The 17,679-nt window shown below is 35.7% G+C and overlaps 1 protein-coding gene across 1 annotated transcript in view; it reads left to right on the forward strand.

The window, feature by feature from the left end:
- Positions 1-17,679, forward strand: part of PARG (poly(ADP-ribose) glycohydrolase) — a 128,914-nt gene that overhangs the window by 96,539 nt on the left and 14,696 nt on the right. The window contains exons 14-16 of the mRNA XM_079136482.1: positions 2,729-2,807; positions 4,173-4,281; positions 12,489-12,594. Of these exons, the coding sequence (XP_078992608.1) occupies positions 2,729-2,807; positions 4,173-4,281; positions 12,489-12,594 (294 nt within the window). The remainder of the gene's footprint in view (positions 1-2,728; positions 2,808-4,172; positions 4,282-12,488; positions 12,595-17,679) is intronic.

Below are 17,679 nucleotides of genomic sequence, written 5' to 3' on the forward strand. Positions count from 1 at the left end.
TTCTATCTTCTTGTATTTGCTAACATTAGCTTTGTGACATAATATATGGTCTGTTTTAGAGAAGGATCCATGTGCTGCTGAGAAGAAAGTGTATTCGCTCTTGGTTGGATGATATATTCTATAAATGTCCGTTAAGTCTAAAATATTGATTCTGTTATTGAGATCTATGGTTTCTTTGTTCAATTTTTGTTTGGAAGATCTGTCCAGTGGTGAGAGAGGCGTGTTAAAATCACCTAGTATTATTGTGTTATGGTCTATTTGGTTTCTGAAATTGAGAAGGATTTGTTTGACATACATGGATGAGCCACTGTTTGGGGCATAGATATTTATGATTGTTATGTCTTGCTGATTTATGCTTCCCTTAAGCACAATGAAATGTCCTTCTTTATCCCTTCTAACTACTTTTGGCTTGAAGTCTGCTTTATCTGATATAAGAATGGATACTCCGGCTTTTTTGCTGAGTCCATGTACATGGTATGTTTTTCCCCATCCTTTTACCTTTAGTTTGTGGGTATGTCTTTCTATGAGATGAGTCTCTTGAAGGCAGCATATTGTTGGGTCATTCTTTTAATCCAGTCTGCCAGTCTGTGTCTTTGATTGATGAGTTCAGGCCATTAACATTCAGGGTTATTACTGAGATATGATTTGTATTCCCAGTCATTTGGCTTAGTTTTGTTTTTTTAACATGACTTAGTTTCTCCTTTATTTGGCTATTCCTTTAGAGGTAGTTCTTCCCTTTGCTGATTTACATTGTTGTTTTTCATCTCTTCCTCATGGAATATTTTGCTGAGCATGTTCTGTAGGGCCGGATTTCTCTTTGTAAATTCTTTTAGCTTTTGTTTATCATGGAAGGATTTTATTTCGTCGCCAAATCTGAAGGTAAGTTTTGCTGGGGTATAAGATTCTTGGTGGCATCCATTTTCTTTCAGAGCTTGAAAAATGTTGTTCCAGGCCCTTCAAGCTTATTCGGTTTTGGTTGAAAAATCTGCTGATATCCGTAATGGTTTCCCCCTGAATGTAATTTGATTTTTTTTCTCTTGCAGCCTTTAAAATTCTATCTTTATTTTGTATGTTAGGTATTTTCATTATAATATGCCTTGGTGTGAGTCTGTTGTGATTTTGTATATTTGGAGTCCTATAAGCCTCGTGTACTTGATTTTCCATTTCATTCTTCAGATTTGGGAATTTTTCTGATATTATTTCATTGAATAAATTGTTCATTCCTTTGGTTTGTTACTCTGTGCCTTCCTTAATCCCAATAATTCTTAAATTTGGCCTTTTCATGATATCCCATAATTCTTGTAGATTCTGTTCATGATTTCTTACCATCTTCTCTGTTTGGTCAACTTTGTTTTCAAGATTAAATATTTTGTCTTCAATGTCTGAAGTTCTGTCTTCCAGGTGTTCTATCCTATTGGTTATGCTTTCTATGGAGTATTTAATTTGGTTTATTGTTTCCTTCATTTCAAGGATTTCTGTTTGTTTGTTTGTTTGTTTTTTCAGAATCTCTATCTCTTTATTGAAATGATCTTTTGCTTCCCTCAGTTGCTCTTCTAACTGTTGATTGGTTCGATTATTTAGTGCCTGCATTTGCTCTCTGATCTCATCATTTGCTGCACTTATCATTTTAATTATGTACATTATGAACCTCCTTTCTGACATTTCTTCTGCCATGCTGTCATTGAATTTTATTGATGTAGCATCTAGGTTTGTTTGGGACATTTTCTTCCCTTGTGTTCTCATATTGCTCAGGTATCTTCCCCTCTAGTATGTGAAAATCTGAGATATTGCATTTTTCCCCCTATTGACTTATAGTGTCCTGTAGGTTTCTAATAACTCACCTCCTAGCCTCTAGAAGCCTGAAGTCTTGGAGGAACTTGATAATGCAGTGATCCACAAAGGAAGCTGCCCCTTTAGGAGTGGTGGCCTCCAGGTTGGGTATATTCCCTGCTCGTGGGCAGAGGCGCCTCCACGGGTTGACGGATGGTCAGCTGAAGGGGCGCTAGACTGCGGACTGGAGCCTGGCTGGTCTAGGCCTGGGTCTTTGGTTCTACTGCCCTGGTGGGGAAGACTCACCCGGCAGGGAAGCCTTACCGTCGCAGCTCTGCTCCGCGATGTTCCCTGCCATCTGGAACTATTGCCTCAGTCGGGGGTCCTCGCCCGTCTGGGAAGACACTCGGTGCCTCTGAGCTGGTCCTGAGTCTCTCAATACCTCCTCTTCTTGAATCCTGAGTCCTGGAGCGACATGGAATGCAGTCCTCCATGTCATCCATCTTGAAACTCTCCTACCTTTGATTTTAATAAATAAAAATTTTATTTGATTTTATTAAATTTACTTATTTTATTAAATTTTGCTTATTTTGTTTTAATTCCCCTTAACACTCCCTCTCTTTATTTCAGTAATTTCTTAGGATTTGCTGTATAAACAATCACTGCATCTGCAAATTGGAACATTTTAACTTTTTTTTCCTTTGGTGCTAAGTATTTAACCCAGGACCTTGTCATGCTAAGCCTATGTTCTGCCATTGAGCTACACTCTTGTTTTTGTTTTTAATATTTTTTATGCCTTTTATTTCTTCTCTTCCTTTATTGCACTGGCGGCGGGACCCCTCAAATACAGTGGTGAATATAAGTGATGAGAGTGGTATTTCTTGCCTTATTGCGGTTTTAAGGTGAAATGTTTTCACTGTTGAGTATCAAGTGAATAGTAACAAATTATTTGTTTCAGGTACTGAACAGTACAGTGAATACATTGGTTATGCTGAAACATACCGTTGGGCCCGGAGCCATGAGGATGGGAGTGAAAGGTGAGTCTTGTTTCTGACTTGAATATTGCGTGACTGAAAGTGAAGGAGTGTGAACTTGACTCTAGTGTGCTCTTTGTCTCTTCTACTCTTAGTCAGACAATTGAACTTTCTTTTTAAATTCAGTGTTACAGTTTTGTTGCAGTTAAAACAGTATTACCATTTCTGTATACCAAATGGAGACCAGAAAAAATTAAAAACCAAAAGTCTAAAATAAATGCAAGGAAGACAGTTTTCTACAGTTCTTTACCTTAAGTTGCCAATTGGGAGTGGTTAACTTCCAGATCCTAACTTAATTAGAATTGGCTCTAATTAGAGCTTTGGGCTTTTTTTTTTTTTTTTTTTAAGTTATCCTTAATTTCTCTGAGATTAGGTAGGTGGAGGAAACCTGTGTTGGGACAGTTTGCCTAATGCCACAAAGCCAGTTGACAGCAGGTCCTGCAGTTAATTTTGCTGCTATTGTCTCCTATTTCTGCTAAGAGTGTACTCACACTTAGACATCCTTGCTTCTCCTTCAAATTATGTAGTGTATCAGGGGTAATCTTTTGCAGCAATGGTGCTTGAAAGTTTGTGGGAATTTTTTTGTTTGTTTTTTAATGAGAATCAGCCATGGCCCTATGTAACCATACCTGTGCCACAAACTTATTCAAGTCCAGCCTCTGGATTCTTTGATTTTATTTGTTTAAAGTATACGGTTGTAACAAACAGTTATCTTTGTGAATATTTATTTATTCCTGGTAATTATTTACAAACTAACATGAAGGCTTCTGTTGTTCTTTAACATGAAAAGTTGGTTGGCAACCAATTATGCAAGTTTTTAAAAAGGTGAAATATTTGGAATTTTATACATTTCCAGAATTATCATCTCTACTAGTCATTCCTACTTCCACCAGTGACATGTTATTGTCTTCTTTAATGTTTTGTCTTTTTAAAAAAATAGTTTCTTGCAGTCAGCAATTAATTACAATAGTAATACTTGACTTCTTGGGATTATATCCTGGACAATATGTGGTAGTGTTACATCCCAGTAATTCAGAGAAGATTCCACAAAACAAAGAAGGGTTGAGCTTCAAATGCCATATCTCCAGTATGAGAGGAAAAGAAAGACATAACTTCCCTTTGTTTGCCCCCAAATCCTTTTGCCTGTGAGATTCACTGTAAATGATATATAATATGCCATCATGTATGGTTTTTTGATTTTTCACAGTGCACAATGTGTGTGTGCCTTTGAATCTAAATATAAAATGGTTTCCTGCCCTCTTGCTTTACTGAGACCAGTGGTCACAGTTTGAATCAACAACCTGACCTTTTCAAGGCTGAAGGACTCTACCTATTCCTCATCTTTCTCCCCTATTTGCCCTATCCCAGGGATGACTGGCAGCGTCGCTGCACGGAGATCGTTGCCATTGATGCACTTCACTTCAGACGCTACCTCGATCAGTTTGTGCCTGAGAAAATGAGACGTGAGCTTAACAAGGCCAGTAACCTTATTTCTTAGTTCATCTGGTAACTGTCATATACTTACTGCCATTTTATTAATACTGAAATTAATGCTTTCCGGTCATTTTTGCAGTGTCAGTATGTCTGCCCACAGCTCTCCTGATTTAATGGCTTTGTCAGCTTGTACAAGATGTACTTTCCATTTTGTAATTGTTTGATTACTGGGTGATGTTGCCCAATACACTGTTGCTTGATGTTAAACTCCACACATGCATTTATCTTATCAAGTACTTTTAGCTGCTTTGGAACATTGTAAAACCATGTAGAAGTGAATGGGCCCTGAAATTTTTTTTCCAGATCTATCCAATGACATTTTCTTTATATAGTATCCTATCAGGATTAGAACAAATAAACCAAATGAGTTAATTTTCTTTCTATTGATAAGATTCAGATATAAGTTTTTTATTTGGTAATTTAACATATTTGTATTGGAAACTGCTATGTTCTGTTATGCTTAGTGCTGCCTAGTATAATCATTTTCTTCTTTCTCTTGTATTACAGAATTGTAAAATGAGTCATATCTGTTGTTAGTTCAGATTGTCACAACTGTTGGCTACAATAAATTCCATCATGCCGTAGTGCTGACTCTGTTCTCTATAATTTGGGCCTCACCAAAACAGCTAAAATTTTTTTAGTTCCTCAAATCACTTTCATAGCCAAGGAGACTAACTCAATTCCAAAAGTCATTTTTTGATTCCCAGGAGCAACATTTGGTTATATAACATTATTTATGAAGATAATGAAGTTTGTGGTTTTGTGTGGCTACATATGCCAGTCCTTATACAAAGATCTCTAATAATGACAGCAAACTGGATATATACAACCAGATAATTCAGATAGGCTTTTATTACCCTTATGACTTACAGGTATTTTGAATATAATTAGTTATATTGTCTTATATTTTGATCATTTGAGAATCTGCTTATTGGTGACCATATTTTCTTAAATTTAATTTACTAAATCAGTGTAATTTTTAGGGTTTTCAGATGAATCTCAAAAAGTTTGAAGAATAATGCACTATCTTTCAAAGTTGAGTTTATAAATAAATATCATTTTTTTTTTAAATAGCAATTCCTCAGAAAATCTACCCAGATATACTCTTTAGTGTATTAGCACTTCTAAATTTCTTTCCTGCCTGACACTGAAAGTCAAATTTACTTATACTGAAGAGTATCTTTTACTAGTAGTTGGGTACACTTTAAAGATAAATGTGCTTGAGGCTAGCGATGTAACTCAGTGGTAGAGCATTTGCCTAGCATGAATAAGGCCCTGGGTTTCATCCCTGGCATTACAGGGGAAAAAAATCTGGACAAATATATGGCTGCTTTCACTGTTCCAAATTCTTGTCTTAAAGCAATTGTCTTCAAACCTCTATGTGTTTTATGATAGAGCATATCAGGTGGAATGAGATTTATTTTTAGTGTTTCATCAGGTCTTAAACATGTATACAGGAATTTGTTACCTGGTCATTGAAGCTAGAGGACATTTATCTTAAGTGGTATGTGGTTTGGAGAAAACCATATGAAAGATAAGACTAAAATGTGTTTTAACTAAAGTTGTACAGTGAATTAACAGAAATTAAAATATTCCCCTTTTATGGATAAAGCCTTCCTGTAGATGCTAGATCATTCACTTTTAGAAATTATCTGCAATTATGATCTTTTAAAAGATAACTTTTGGAGTGATATTGACCAAATTATATTGTTATAGTTTGTGCGTGTACAAATATGTAACAACAAATCCCACCATTATGTACAAACACCAATAAAAAAAAGTGGGTGGGTAACCATTGGGCTTAAATGAGTCTTTTTAAATTCCCTTTGACCAAATGTAGTTGCTGTCTACATTAACTTGTGTATCACCAACATTGAGTTTACCTGTCCTCAGAGACACCAGAAATTTTAAAGATGTGAAATGTTGGTTTATATGAAAACATTATTAGTTGTAAGCATTGCCAACCTTGAGAAATGATTATCTGTGGAATACAGAATACTTATGAGACCCACTTTATATATAAAGAATGAATCTTTTTTTAATTAAAAAATTTTTTTTAGTTGTAGATGGACACAGTACCTTTATTTTATTTATTTATGTGGTGCTGAGGATCGAACCCAGTGCATCACATGTGTGAGGCAAGCACTCTACCATTGAGCTACAACCCCAGACCAAAAGAATGAATTTTTAAATAACATGGCAACAGGGGGAATTTTATTTCATTCAAGTCAGGCAGTGCCTGGCACACTGCCTGCCTCATTTGGAATGTCTCAAAAATAATTTGTTAAATGTCTTGCTCAGTGACTAAGCAAATAACTTTAGGCAATGCTAATACAGCTTTTTTTAGGACAAACATTTTTAGAAACTATAGGAGTATGTTATCTCAAAGCACTCAGAATACTATAAATTGCTAACTTCTTAAATATTCCCAAGTGTTAAATAAAGCCTAAAAGTCCAGTGTCAAATCACATGCAGAGCAGATGAAGGCATTTGATGGAGATGGGTTGATTTTTAACATATGCCATTCTGTATTTGCCTGCTATTGTTTATGTCTTTATGCAGTTAAGTCTAATTTTCAACTCATGAAAAATTCTTTTCAAATATTTTAAGTAGAAACTTTTTTCAAATTATATTGGTTAAAAATAGTAAAATCAATAAAATGATCACTTACCGTGTACTTCCACTTAGCATTTTAAATTCATTGTCTGTTTTTTTTTTGTTTTGCTTTGTGTTTTTTATTTTTTAATTTTTAGTTGTAGATGGACACAGTGCCTTTAATTAATTAATTTATTTATTTATTTATTCATTTATGTGGTGCTGAGGATTGAACCCAGTGCCTCACGAGTGATAGGCAAGTGCTCTATCACTGAGCTACAAACCCAGACCTTTCTTTGTTTTTTAAAATGGAGTCTCACTGTGTTGCCCACGCCAGCCTTGAACTCCTGAGCTCAAGCAGTTCTCCTGCCTTAACTTCCAAGTAACTGGGTCTCTTGGTGCGCCACTGCCTGCTAGACATGCATTGTCTGACTTAATCCTAACTACCCCAGGAGGCAGAGATATTGTTCTTATTGCCACTTTAGAGACAGTAGATTAAGCTCCACATCACAAAAGCTGGGCAGTGACCAAGCCAGGGCTTAAATTGGGTTTCCCTGATTTTAGATAAATTTTTCCTTTTCTTTTTCTCTTTGGGAGTGCTGGGGATTGAACCTAGGGTCTCACACGTGTTTAGGCAAATGCTCCACACTGAGCTACATCCCTAGTCCTCAGATCACTTTTTTTTTTTTTTTTTTGGTACCAGGGATTGAACTCAGGGGCACTTAAACACTGAGCCATATCCCCAGCCCCCCTTTTTTTTTTGTACTTTATTTAAAGACAGGGTCTCCCTGAGTTGCTTAGTGCCTCGCTAAGTTGCTAAGGCTGGCTTTGAACTCTTGATTCTCCTGCCTCAGTCTCCCAGGCTGCTGGGATTACAGGTGTGTGTGCACCACACCTGGCCTCAGATCACTTTTTAAAAATGTAAATCCTCCCACATAGAGATTACTATAATTAGATCTGATCTTCTAAAATTTTTTTTACCTTGTTTCATCTTAAATCTTTAAGAAAATTCCCTGCCTTTGATTAATAAGCTTATGCCTCAGTTGCTCCTCCTTCTCTGATGATAAACTTCCAGTGTAAGCAAAGTACCCATTGAATCATTTTCTCAATATTCTTTTCTGTTTGATACACTTTTTCAAGAAAATTTGAGGGTTCCCCTCAACCTATTCTTGAATTCCCATGAGATGAAGAAATACCATGCATTAATTGAATCTGCTACTACATGAATAAACATTGAGCACCTGGCTCAGGGTTTGGCATAAGGGAAAGAATTTAAAATGTTCTTTTATTTACTGACATATTCCCCCCAAATTTGTTCTTTCATCAAAGAATTGGTTTTCTAATTCTTTCACTAAAAAAGGAAAAAACAACAAGTGATTTTGCTAAGTGTTTTTGACAGCTTAATTTAATAAATTAATCCAAATAACTCTGGGCCTTTAAATTAACCATTTCATCCCTTATTAGTTACATTTGCTTATTGAAATAGATTTATGAATTTTGATATAAGTAACAGGAATTTCACATAAGCTGGCAATACAACTTGAAGTAAATAATGTTTATAATTTCATTTTTTATAAACTGTTTAAAGCAGAAGTCTGTATTAAATCAATTTTAGAGATGACTTGTGTATGTTTGTGTGCATGTTGTATACATGTGTGTCTTTTTGCCTGCTAAGAGAAAGTAAGGACAAACAGAAAAATGACAGTTTTCTAAATGAACAAAACATAATACTAGTTTTCATCATCAGAATTCTTTGGGAATCTCTGAGCTCTCAGGGCTTGTTTGTTACTTTAAGGCAATACTCACCAGATGATATTTGAAAGGGCAGTCCCACAAAGTGCTCTGGTATCTCTGGAAAAGATCTGCTTCATCCAGGCCCCTACTCCTATTTGATTCATATCATGACCAGCAAGCAGAGTAGGTTTTTAAAAGAAAGGAATCCATCTCACTGTATCTGATAGTGCAAAGCTCTGTTTAGTCCTATGGGAGATATTAGAGGTGACATGTTAGAGGAGAATTACCTTTGACTTTGGAATAATTTATAACTCCATCTTATAAAAGTGGCAAATAACCTGCAAGGGAAGAAGGAAATCACCTGTGAAAAGTTGTACTTAGCTATGTTAGACTTGTTTAGGTAGAGTTACATAATGAATATATTTCATGGGACCTTCCAAAATAGAAATTGAACGAAGTGGATTGACACTGTTATTCTTTTTAATTGATTTGTTTGTTGATTCTTATTATCCAAATTTGGAATGGGGTTATTGTTAAATGAAAGCTTGATAATAAAACCAATCAGTACTTGCTTCTGATACTTCAAGTTCAACACCTGATCTCTTATAAAGTGTGTGTCACTTTACTTTTTAGGAATATTAGCTCAAAATGTGTCTTTTCCAGTGAGTTTTCCCTTAAGTTTTTCAGCATACAGAGTCAGTACCATGAAATAACTGATCTAATTTGTAGTATTACACATGAGAAAACTGAGGTCTACAGACTTTTATTTTATTACATTTTAAAATAGCAAAGATAATGTATTGATGTTACAGCTATTTCAAAGACAGAAACATTATCTATAATACTATCTATCTTTCAAATAGTTTTCATTTTTTTTGTTGGTCCTTCCATATGAAATTTAGTTTTATATAAATATACTCAAAAATTAACCTATACTTTTCTATTTTACCTCTTTCATTTAACTTTATATTATAAATATTTTTCATACTTTTAAAAAAATCTTTGTAATTAAATAAAGTTTGTTGGATTTATATACTGATTTAACTCTATTTTTGAACAGTTAGTCCCAGATTGTTCTCTTATATGTAAGGTAGGAATAAACATCTTTGTACAGTTGCTGTTTCTTTAAAGATATTTACAAAACTATTATTACCGAGTCTAAGGATAACTTAAAGACTCATTAGTAATATTACTTTATTCTCTTCCAACAGATCCTTAAGGGTCTTTTTACATCATATTTTTAAAAATTTCTTTAAAGATTTTTTTTAAATGTTTTTAGTTGTAGGTGGATATAATGCCTTTATTTTATTTATTTTTTTATGTGGAGCTGAGAATTGAACCCAGTGCCTCACACATGCTAGGCATGTGCTCTACTACTGAGCCACAACACCAGCCCTAGATCATATTTATTTTTAAGAAATCACAGAATACTAAAAACATCAAGAAATCAGTATCAACATCAACTATGTATTAATGTAAGCTAAACACAGGGGTAGACTGACTTTATGAATAAACAAATCTAGGAATAATAATTGCTCAGTTATTGATCTTTCTTTTTTCAGTTGTCAGTGGACCTTTATTTTATTTATTTATCTGTGATTCTGAGAATGGAACCCAGTGCCTCATACATGCTAGGCAAGCTCTCTACCACTGAGCCACAACTCCAGCCCTAAGTTACTAATCTTAATGACAAACAATATAATATATATTTGCAGGATGATGAAAAACATCCTTTAAGTGTATGTGCTTGGACCTGCTACAGTTGATATTGAAACCAGAGTTGTTAGTGTGTGTGTACTTAATTGTGCCATTCCTGAGTTCCATGCCTTTCCTGGGCTCAGTCCTGGGAATTTTATGCATGCTTTCTTTGGTCTCTTTTCCACTTTCTTTGCTTCTTTCTATTTTTCACTACTTCCTGTTTATTCTCTAGTTTTTAATTCTAGATACAAATTATTCCTTTTATTTTTTACTTGTTTACCAAACTATGCTGGTTTTTTTGCTCATTAGAATAAACTTAACCTGGTTATTTAGAGGCAGCAGTGAGGAACTAAAACCATGCTGATAGTATAAAACAAAATATGAACTAGGAGGCCAAGAACTTCTCTGTATCCAGGCATGCTAGAAAAAAATGACAGGAAAGAATGGCAAATTTATGTTTTTTCTGACAGAGGGTTTGTTTTCCCTGTTATACATATAATGCCAGATTCTTTATCATACAAGAACTTGGTCCCCATCACCACCAAATGGAGCTGTCTGATGTTTTTACCTGAAAGAGATTTTTAGAAGCTCCATGCATCTGATTAATTTGTAATTTGTGAGTTTTTGTGTAAGCTCTGTACCATAGCATTGAATAATGATCTGGTACCAACTTATAATTAATATCTGTCAGGATTTACAGCCTAGGAGAAGATGGAAGAAATAACCTTGTTAATCCATCCAGACAGTGTGTAAAATAAATTTTTATACCTTTGTGGAAACTTCAGAGAATAATTTACTATATCTCAACATGTGGGTTTCACAGAAGCATCTTTCTCTATTGTTGGTTTTTCTCTCATTCTTTTAATTTTATTTATTCTTATACATAGACTATATTTTAGGCTTTATTTGGTACCTGAGGGAACCTAGGGAAGACTTGTTTTGCTATTACATTATCTTCTTAAAGTAGTACCCCTGGAAGACAGAAAGATTGAGCTGACTACCAAGAAGTAGAAACTATAAACTCTGGGATCTTCCATGTACAAAATGAACTGTTAATTTAATTAATACTTAGCCAGCATTTTCAGGTTACTGGCAAAATTTTAAATATTCTATCTTAAAACAGCTGTGAAACTAGAGAATTCTAGGACTGAAAGGAATCTTAAAGGTTTTTTCATAATCAGAATTAGGAATCCCTTTTATAGATAGTTGCTAGTTCCTGGTTGAGCATTCCCATGGCAAGAAACACATTTAAAACTGAATCATAGTCACTAACCTAGTCCCAATAACTCAGGGGAAAAGTGTGCTAAGGAAGCTCCATCTACTTTGCTGCAGAAGTGGTCATCAAAAGCCTTCAAAGAAAACAGTTTTTGAACCTTTCCTGATAGTTTGTCTTGGGTATCCCATTAGTTCTTGAAATATCTCTGATAATCACATTTATTTGAGTTGGAAAAAAAAACTATAAGATTCATGTTTTCTATCAAAGTTAAACCTATAATGCAACACAAACAAATTAACTATAAGTTTCATGCATATAATGGAGCTATCTTAAGTTAGGAAACTTAAGTTAGGAAGCTTAAGTTAGCTATCTTAAGTTAAGTTGTGGTCAGAATGTTAAATTCCCTAACAGGTATCCAGTCACAACTGTAGCCCTTTTCCATGCCCTCCCCAATTTTAAATTAGCTAATCACATAGATTGTACCCCAGAACTCTTGGTATCAAAGCAAGCAGCAGTACTTTGTTAGGGATAAAAACTGGCAGATGGCCTACCCAGGTATGCTCACCCACTGGATTCCCTTTGGGGACACACTCTTCTTCAGAAGTACAGATTTTGCCTTGCCGACTCACTTAGTACCATGTGTTTGATTTCTTGCGGCACCTCAGTATTTCTAACAGAAACTAATCTTGTATTAGCTTAAGGGATTTGATTTGCCCAACATTCAAACAAATAAATATTAGCATCTGCCATTTCTCATTCTCTTCCTTGTACAATCCCAAGCTTTTCTCTTTATTTGTTTTCCCCCTCTACTTTAGCCTTAAGAAGAAAAAGAAAAATGAGGGAGAGAGAACATAAGCTTGGTAATGGATGCTGATCCTAGTACATTCGTCAGAAATGCTGTTACTGTCTGGTCACTCATGTGCTGTGATATTTCTTTTGTGTTGTAGGCTTACTGTGGATTTCTGCGTCCTGGAGTTCCTTCAGAGAATCTTTCTGCTGTGGCCACAGGAAACTGGGGTTGTGGTGCCTTTGGAGGTGATGCTAGATTAAAAGGTGAGTAAATCCTTATACAGAAGGATACTAACATGCTGGCCAGGGAAAAAATTAGTCCTTTAACAACATTTCTAAAGTTAAGACTACAAAAGTCTTAAGTAAAAGAATATTTGACCCTATCCTCTTTTTTTATTATTGTTATATTTTATTTAAATTATTTTATTTAAAGGAATTCTTAGTTTAATTTGCTATTTACTCGTAGAGCTTGCTTATCTGTTTGATCTCTCAGACATGGTATTTAGTTGAAAATAGAAAGGTTAGGGGAAATAGTTCAAAAAGACTGAGGTTTCAGACCAAAGCACCTAGTCCAGCACTTTCTTTTGTGGACAGATTTTTTTACAAGAGGAGCTATTTGACTAAAATGATGGGGCATCTGCCATGTTCTGAGCACTGTGGTTGGCACTGAGAATAAAAAGATGAATAAAAGATGTGGTCCTTGCTTTGGGAATCACCACCACACATGTGAGAGAGAGGCATAAACAAATGCAGCACATAATGATGTGTGCTCTAAGAGAGAGACACAGTGTTGTGGGAATGTATCTTGGGAGAGCTACATGAATGGTACAGATGAGGAGGCATTTGGGTACCCAGGAAGGATAATCATTTTGCATATTGTATTTTGTTGTTTGTGGTGAAAAAAAAAAAAAAAAAAAAACCCACAAAACCACTATTGACCCTTTACCAGATGCTGACTTTTGCTTTACTTTTGAAAGCACTGGTTAGAGAAAATAGTATTATATCATTGCTTAGGATGGTTACCATTCTCTTTCAGCTGAACTGTTCTGAAACCAGCTGGGTATATACCATAGTGCATTTCTGACACTGACTATCTGGAGTTAGTGCAGAACCCACAGATTAGGAACAGGGTCCTCTATAAAACTATCTTCACTTCAGTCTGTAGCCACAAGTTTTAGCAGGGTCCCCAGATCACTAGCATCTCACTAGCTAGCTACCAGCATGGGAAGTTCCTATGATCCTCAGATTTCATAATTTATTAGAATGACTTATAGAACTTTTAAGTCCGACCCTTAAGTTACAGTTTTATTATAAAGGATACATACAAGGTATGGGAGGGAATGCAGATCTTTGACAACCTGACTCCATGGTGTCTGGGTATTTTACTTTCTCTGCACATGAAATGTGTTCATGTAGGAGAACACTCTTCTGAGCTGTGGTATCCAGAGTTTTGGGAGCCCCATTACTAGGCATAATTGATTAAATCATTGACCAAGTGATTAAACTTGATCTCCAGCCCTATTCCTACTCCTAGAAGTGGAGTTCTAAATGTTAGCATAACAAAGCCACTAGTACTCAAGAAATTCCAAGGAGTTTTAAAATGTGTTTATTTGTTCTTTTTAGTTACACGACAGTAGAATGTATTTTGACTTATATACATACATGGAGTATAACTTCCCATTTTTGTGATTGTACATGTCCAAGGATTTTCGAAGCTGCTGCTAGCAACTTAAGACAAAAGACCAGACAAATTGTAATATCACAATTATCAATGTAACAATAATATAATTTATAAACTACTAGCTGGCTTTGATAACCAAACTAGATATAGATAAAAATCCATCTCTTTGGGAATAGAAGTTTGGGTCTATCATAATGTAACTGTCCTCCAACAGTAAAAAGTGAATAATTTTATAAAATGCATCCATTATTCATTTTGAATATGTGGAAAAATGCTGTAAGTGTGTAAAAAAATCACCAGAGTTCATAGCTAACATTTTGGCAACTGTCTTAAGACATCACTAACAATCTGTGTGACCATTTGACATTTTGAAAACCTTACAGTCTTAGGGATAATTTTTAACACGAACAAATATAGATGTACTCTCAACATTTCCCCTTCCTTCTTTCCTTCCTTCTTTTCTTCCTTCCTTCCTTTTGCTTTTCCTCCCTCACTTCTTCCCTTACTCCTCCTTTCTTTCCTTTCTTCAGTGGGGTCTCACAATGGGGGTCTACTGTTTTGCACAGGCAGGCTTCAAATTTGTGATCCTTCAGCCTCAGCCTCCCTAGTAGCTAGGAGCTAGTTGCCACCTCCTGTTAACATTTTTTTACTGGCTACCTAGTATTTCTGTTGTATGTACATATATAATTTATTTCACACAGTTCATTTATTTCCTTTATCTTATAAGCAACACTATGGCATATAATTATAAATAAGCTATGTGTAATTATCTTCTTAGGATAAATTCCTAGAAGTAACATTAATGATTCAAAGAATATGTATCCTTTATATTTTGAAACTTGTAAATTGCACTGTGAAAGGCTGCATCAGTCTACATCACAGCCTTACCATTGTTTCCAAGCTTGGGCCTTCTGGGCCCAGCACAAAGATCACTCCCCACCCCTTCAAGTCTGAATTCTTGCAATCATGTCAGAAAGATTTCAAACATGTTGTTTGAGTCAGCTTTTTTGCTGCTGAAACTAAGTATCTGACCAGCACAGTTATGGAGGAAGAAAAGTTTATTTGAGGGCTCACAGTTTCAGAAGTCTTAGTTTATAGAAGGCCGACTCCATTCATAGGGGCTTCAGGTGAGGCTGAACATCATGGCAGAGTGTATGGCAGAGGGAAGCGGCTCACATGAGATCAGGAAGCAGAGACTCCACTGACAAATACAAATATGTACCCAAAGCCACACCCAATTCCCACCTCCTTCACCCACACTCTACCACTTTAGTTACCACTCAGTTAATCCCTGTCAGGGGATTCAATCACTAATTAGCTTAAGACTCTTACAACCCAATCATTTCTCCTCTGAACCTCTTGCATTGTCTCACACGTGAGCTTTTGGGGGCACCTCATATCTAAACTATAACACATGTTGCTCAGAGTAACAGGAATGAGTTTATTGAACGTATAGTAAAAGGGAAAGGAGACACTCCCAAGGGAGAGGTGGGTCCTGTCAGAGAGGAGAGGGACCATGTGCCTCTCCAGTTTTTTTGGTTTTTTTTTTTTTTTTTTTTTCTTATTTTTCTAAATTTTTTATTTGCTCTTTTTAGATATACATGACAGTAGAGTGTGTTTTGACATGATACATACATGGAGTACAACTTCCCGTTTTTGATTCATTCTGCTGTCTTTCCTATTCCCATCCCCCCTTCCCTTCATTCCCTTTTGTCTAATGCAATGAACTGTTCTCCCCCAGTTTTGTTGTGTGTTAGCATCTACATATCAGAGAGAACATTCAGCCTTTGGTTTTTTGGGGACTGGCTTATTTCACTCAGCATGATTGCCTCCAGTTCCATCCAAATGCCATAATTTCATTCTTCTTTGTGGCTGAATAATAATCTGTTGTGTATATATGCCTCATTTTCTTCATCCATTCCTCTGTTGAAGGGCACCTAAGTTGGTTCCATAGCATACCTATTATATGAATTGAGCTGCTGTAAACATTGATGTGGCTGTGTCACTATAGTATGCTGATTTTAAGTTCTTTGGATATATACCAAGAAGTGGAACAGCTGGGTCAAATGGTGGTTCCATTCCAAGTTTTCTGAGGAATCTCCATACTGCTTTCCAGAGTACCAATTTTCAGTCTACCATCAATGTATGAATGTACCTCTTTCCCCGCATCCTTGCCAACATTTATCGTTACTTGTATTCTTGATAATTGCCATTCTGACTGGAGTGAGATGAAATCCTGGTGGATTTCTAGTTTTATTAGGATCCCAGAGAAGTTTCCAGAGAGTCCTGTCCCAGGTCCGCCTCTTGACTTCTGACTGACAGTAGGGGACATGAGATATTCAAGTCCCCACTGCCATGCCAACTCTAGGTCTTACATATTTTATGGTTAGGAGGAATTATCCTTATCTCCCTGAGTCGGGATCTGGTCTGTGAAAAGGGTCACAGAAGTCTCCCCCTTCAGGGTAACTTGGATTCCTCTTATTGATATTATTTGGGGCCTGCATTTCTCCTGCAGATTTTAACAGGTAGTTTGATAAGGAATGTGACTTAATATCCACTTAAGGCAGACAGGGCTGCAGGTAAATTGCTTCTTGGAAAAGAAAGCATGTGTGGGTCAGCACAGTAGGCCCATTTTATAGAATTATTCCTTAACCTCATGTTCCTACCACTTGCATTTGTCTGCCCCCGTCACCAAGACTGGATTTGACAATCTTTTTAATTTCTCTGAAATGCAAAAATTTTTTGGTTGTCTTGTGAATTGCTCTTCATGCCTTCTGTTCATTTATCTCTTTGGGAGTAGTTGATTTTTCACTAGTAATAACTTTTTGTATGTTAAGAAATAGTACTTTTTCAGTTGTCCTGTGTTGCAGGCATTTTTCTTAACTTTTTTTGTTTCAGCCTCTTGAGCTGTTGCCATACTGAGTTAATTTTTTTATGTTCACATTTTTTGTGGTGTTCTTAGAAAAATCTTCCCTGTCTTCTCATCCTTGAGATTTTCATCCATATTTTCTTAAAAATTAAAAACAAAAACTGTATGATCCTTTTTTTTTTCAGTGTATGAAAGTCTGTAAAAGAAAGAATTTGGGGTTTTTATTTTGTGAAATTCTGTATTACCCTGAATTTGTTTGAGGAAATATGTTTTTCACTCCGAGTTTATTGATTTTATGACAGACACTTTTTTCCTATTTTTCTCTTAAGTAAAATGAATGACTAGATTCGTGCCATCAATCCAGAAACCAGGTCTGCCATAAAACATGGTCATTTGTGCTGGACAATTTAGAAAGCGTTATAAATGTGTTCATTTCTTTCTTTTCTTTGTGGCTTAAAAGCCTTTCTCTCAGACTGCAGCTTTGTTTGCTCTAGTGACTGTCAGGTATAGTGTTCAAAAATTTCTGCAGTGTAATTAATTTTCTTAATAATTGAGATTTAAATTTTGGAAGACCTCTTTGACAACTTTCTACCCTTTATTCACTTGAATAATCATTAAAATATTATAAGTAGTCATACTATCCTTTAGTGGAGAATTGTTTTTAATACCCAGTTTTCTTGGTTTGGTTTGGTTTGGTTTGGTTTGATTTGGTTTGGTTTGGTTTGGTTTGGTTTGTTACCAAGTATTGAACCCAGAGATGCTTTATCACTGAGCTACATTCCGAGCCTTTTGCTTAGGG

Source organism: Sciurus vulgaris, assembly GCF_902686455.1.
Source record: "Sciurus vulgaris genome assembly, chromosome: 4".
Lineage (NCBI taxonomy): Eukaryota > Metazoa > Chordata > Mammalia > Rodentia > Sciuridae > Sciurus > Sciurus vulgaris.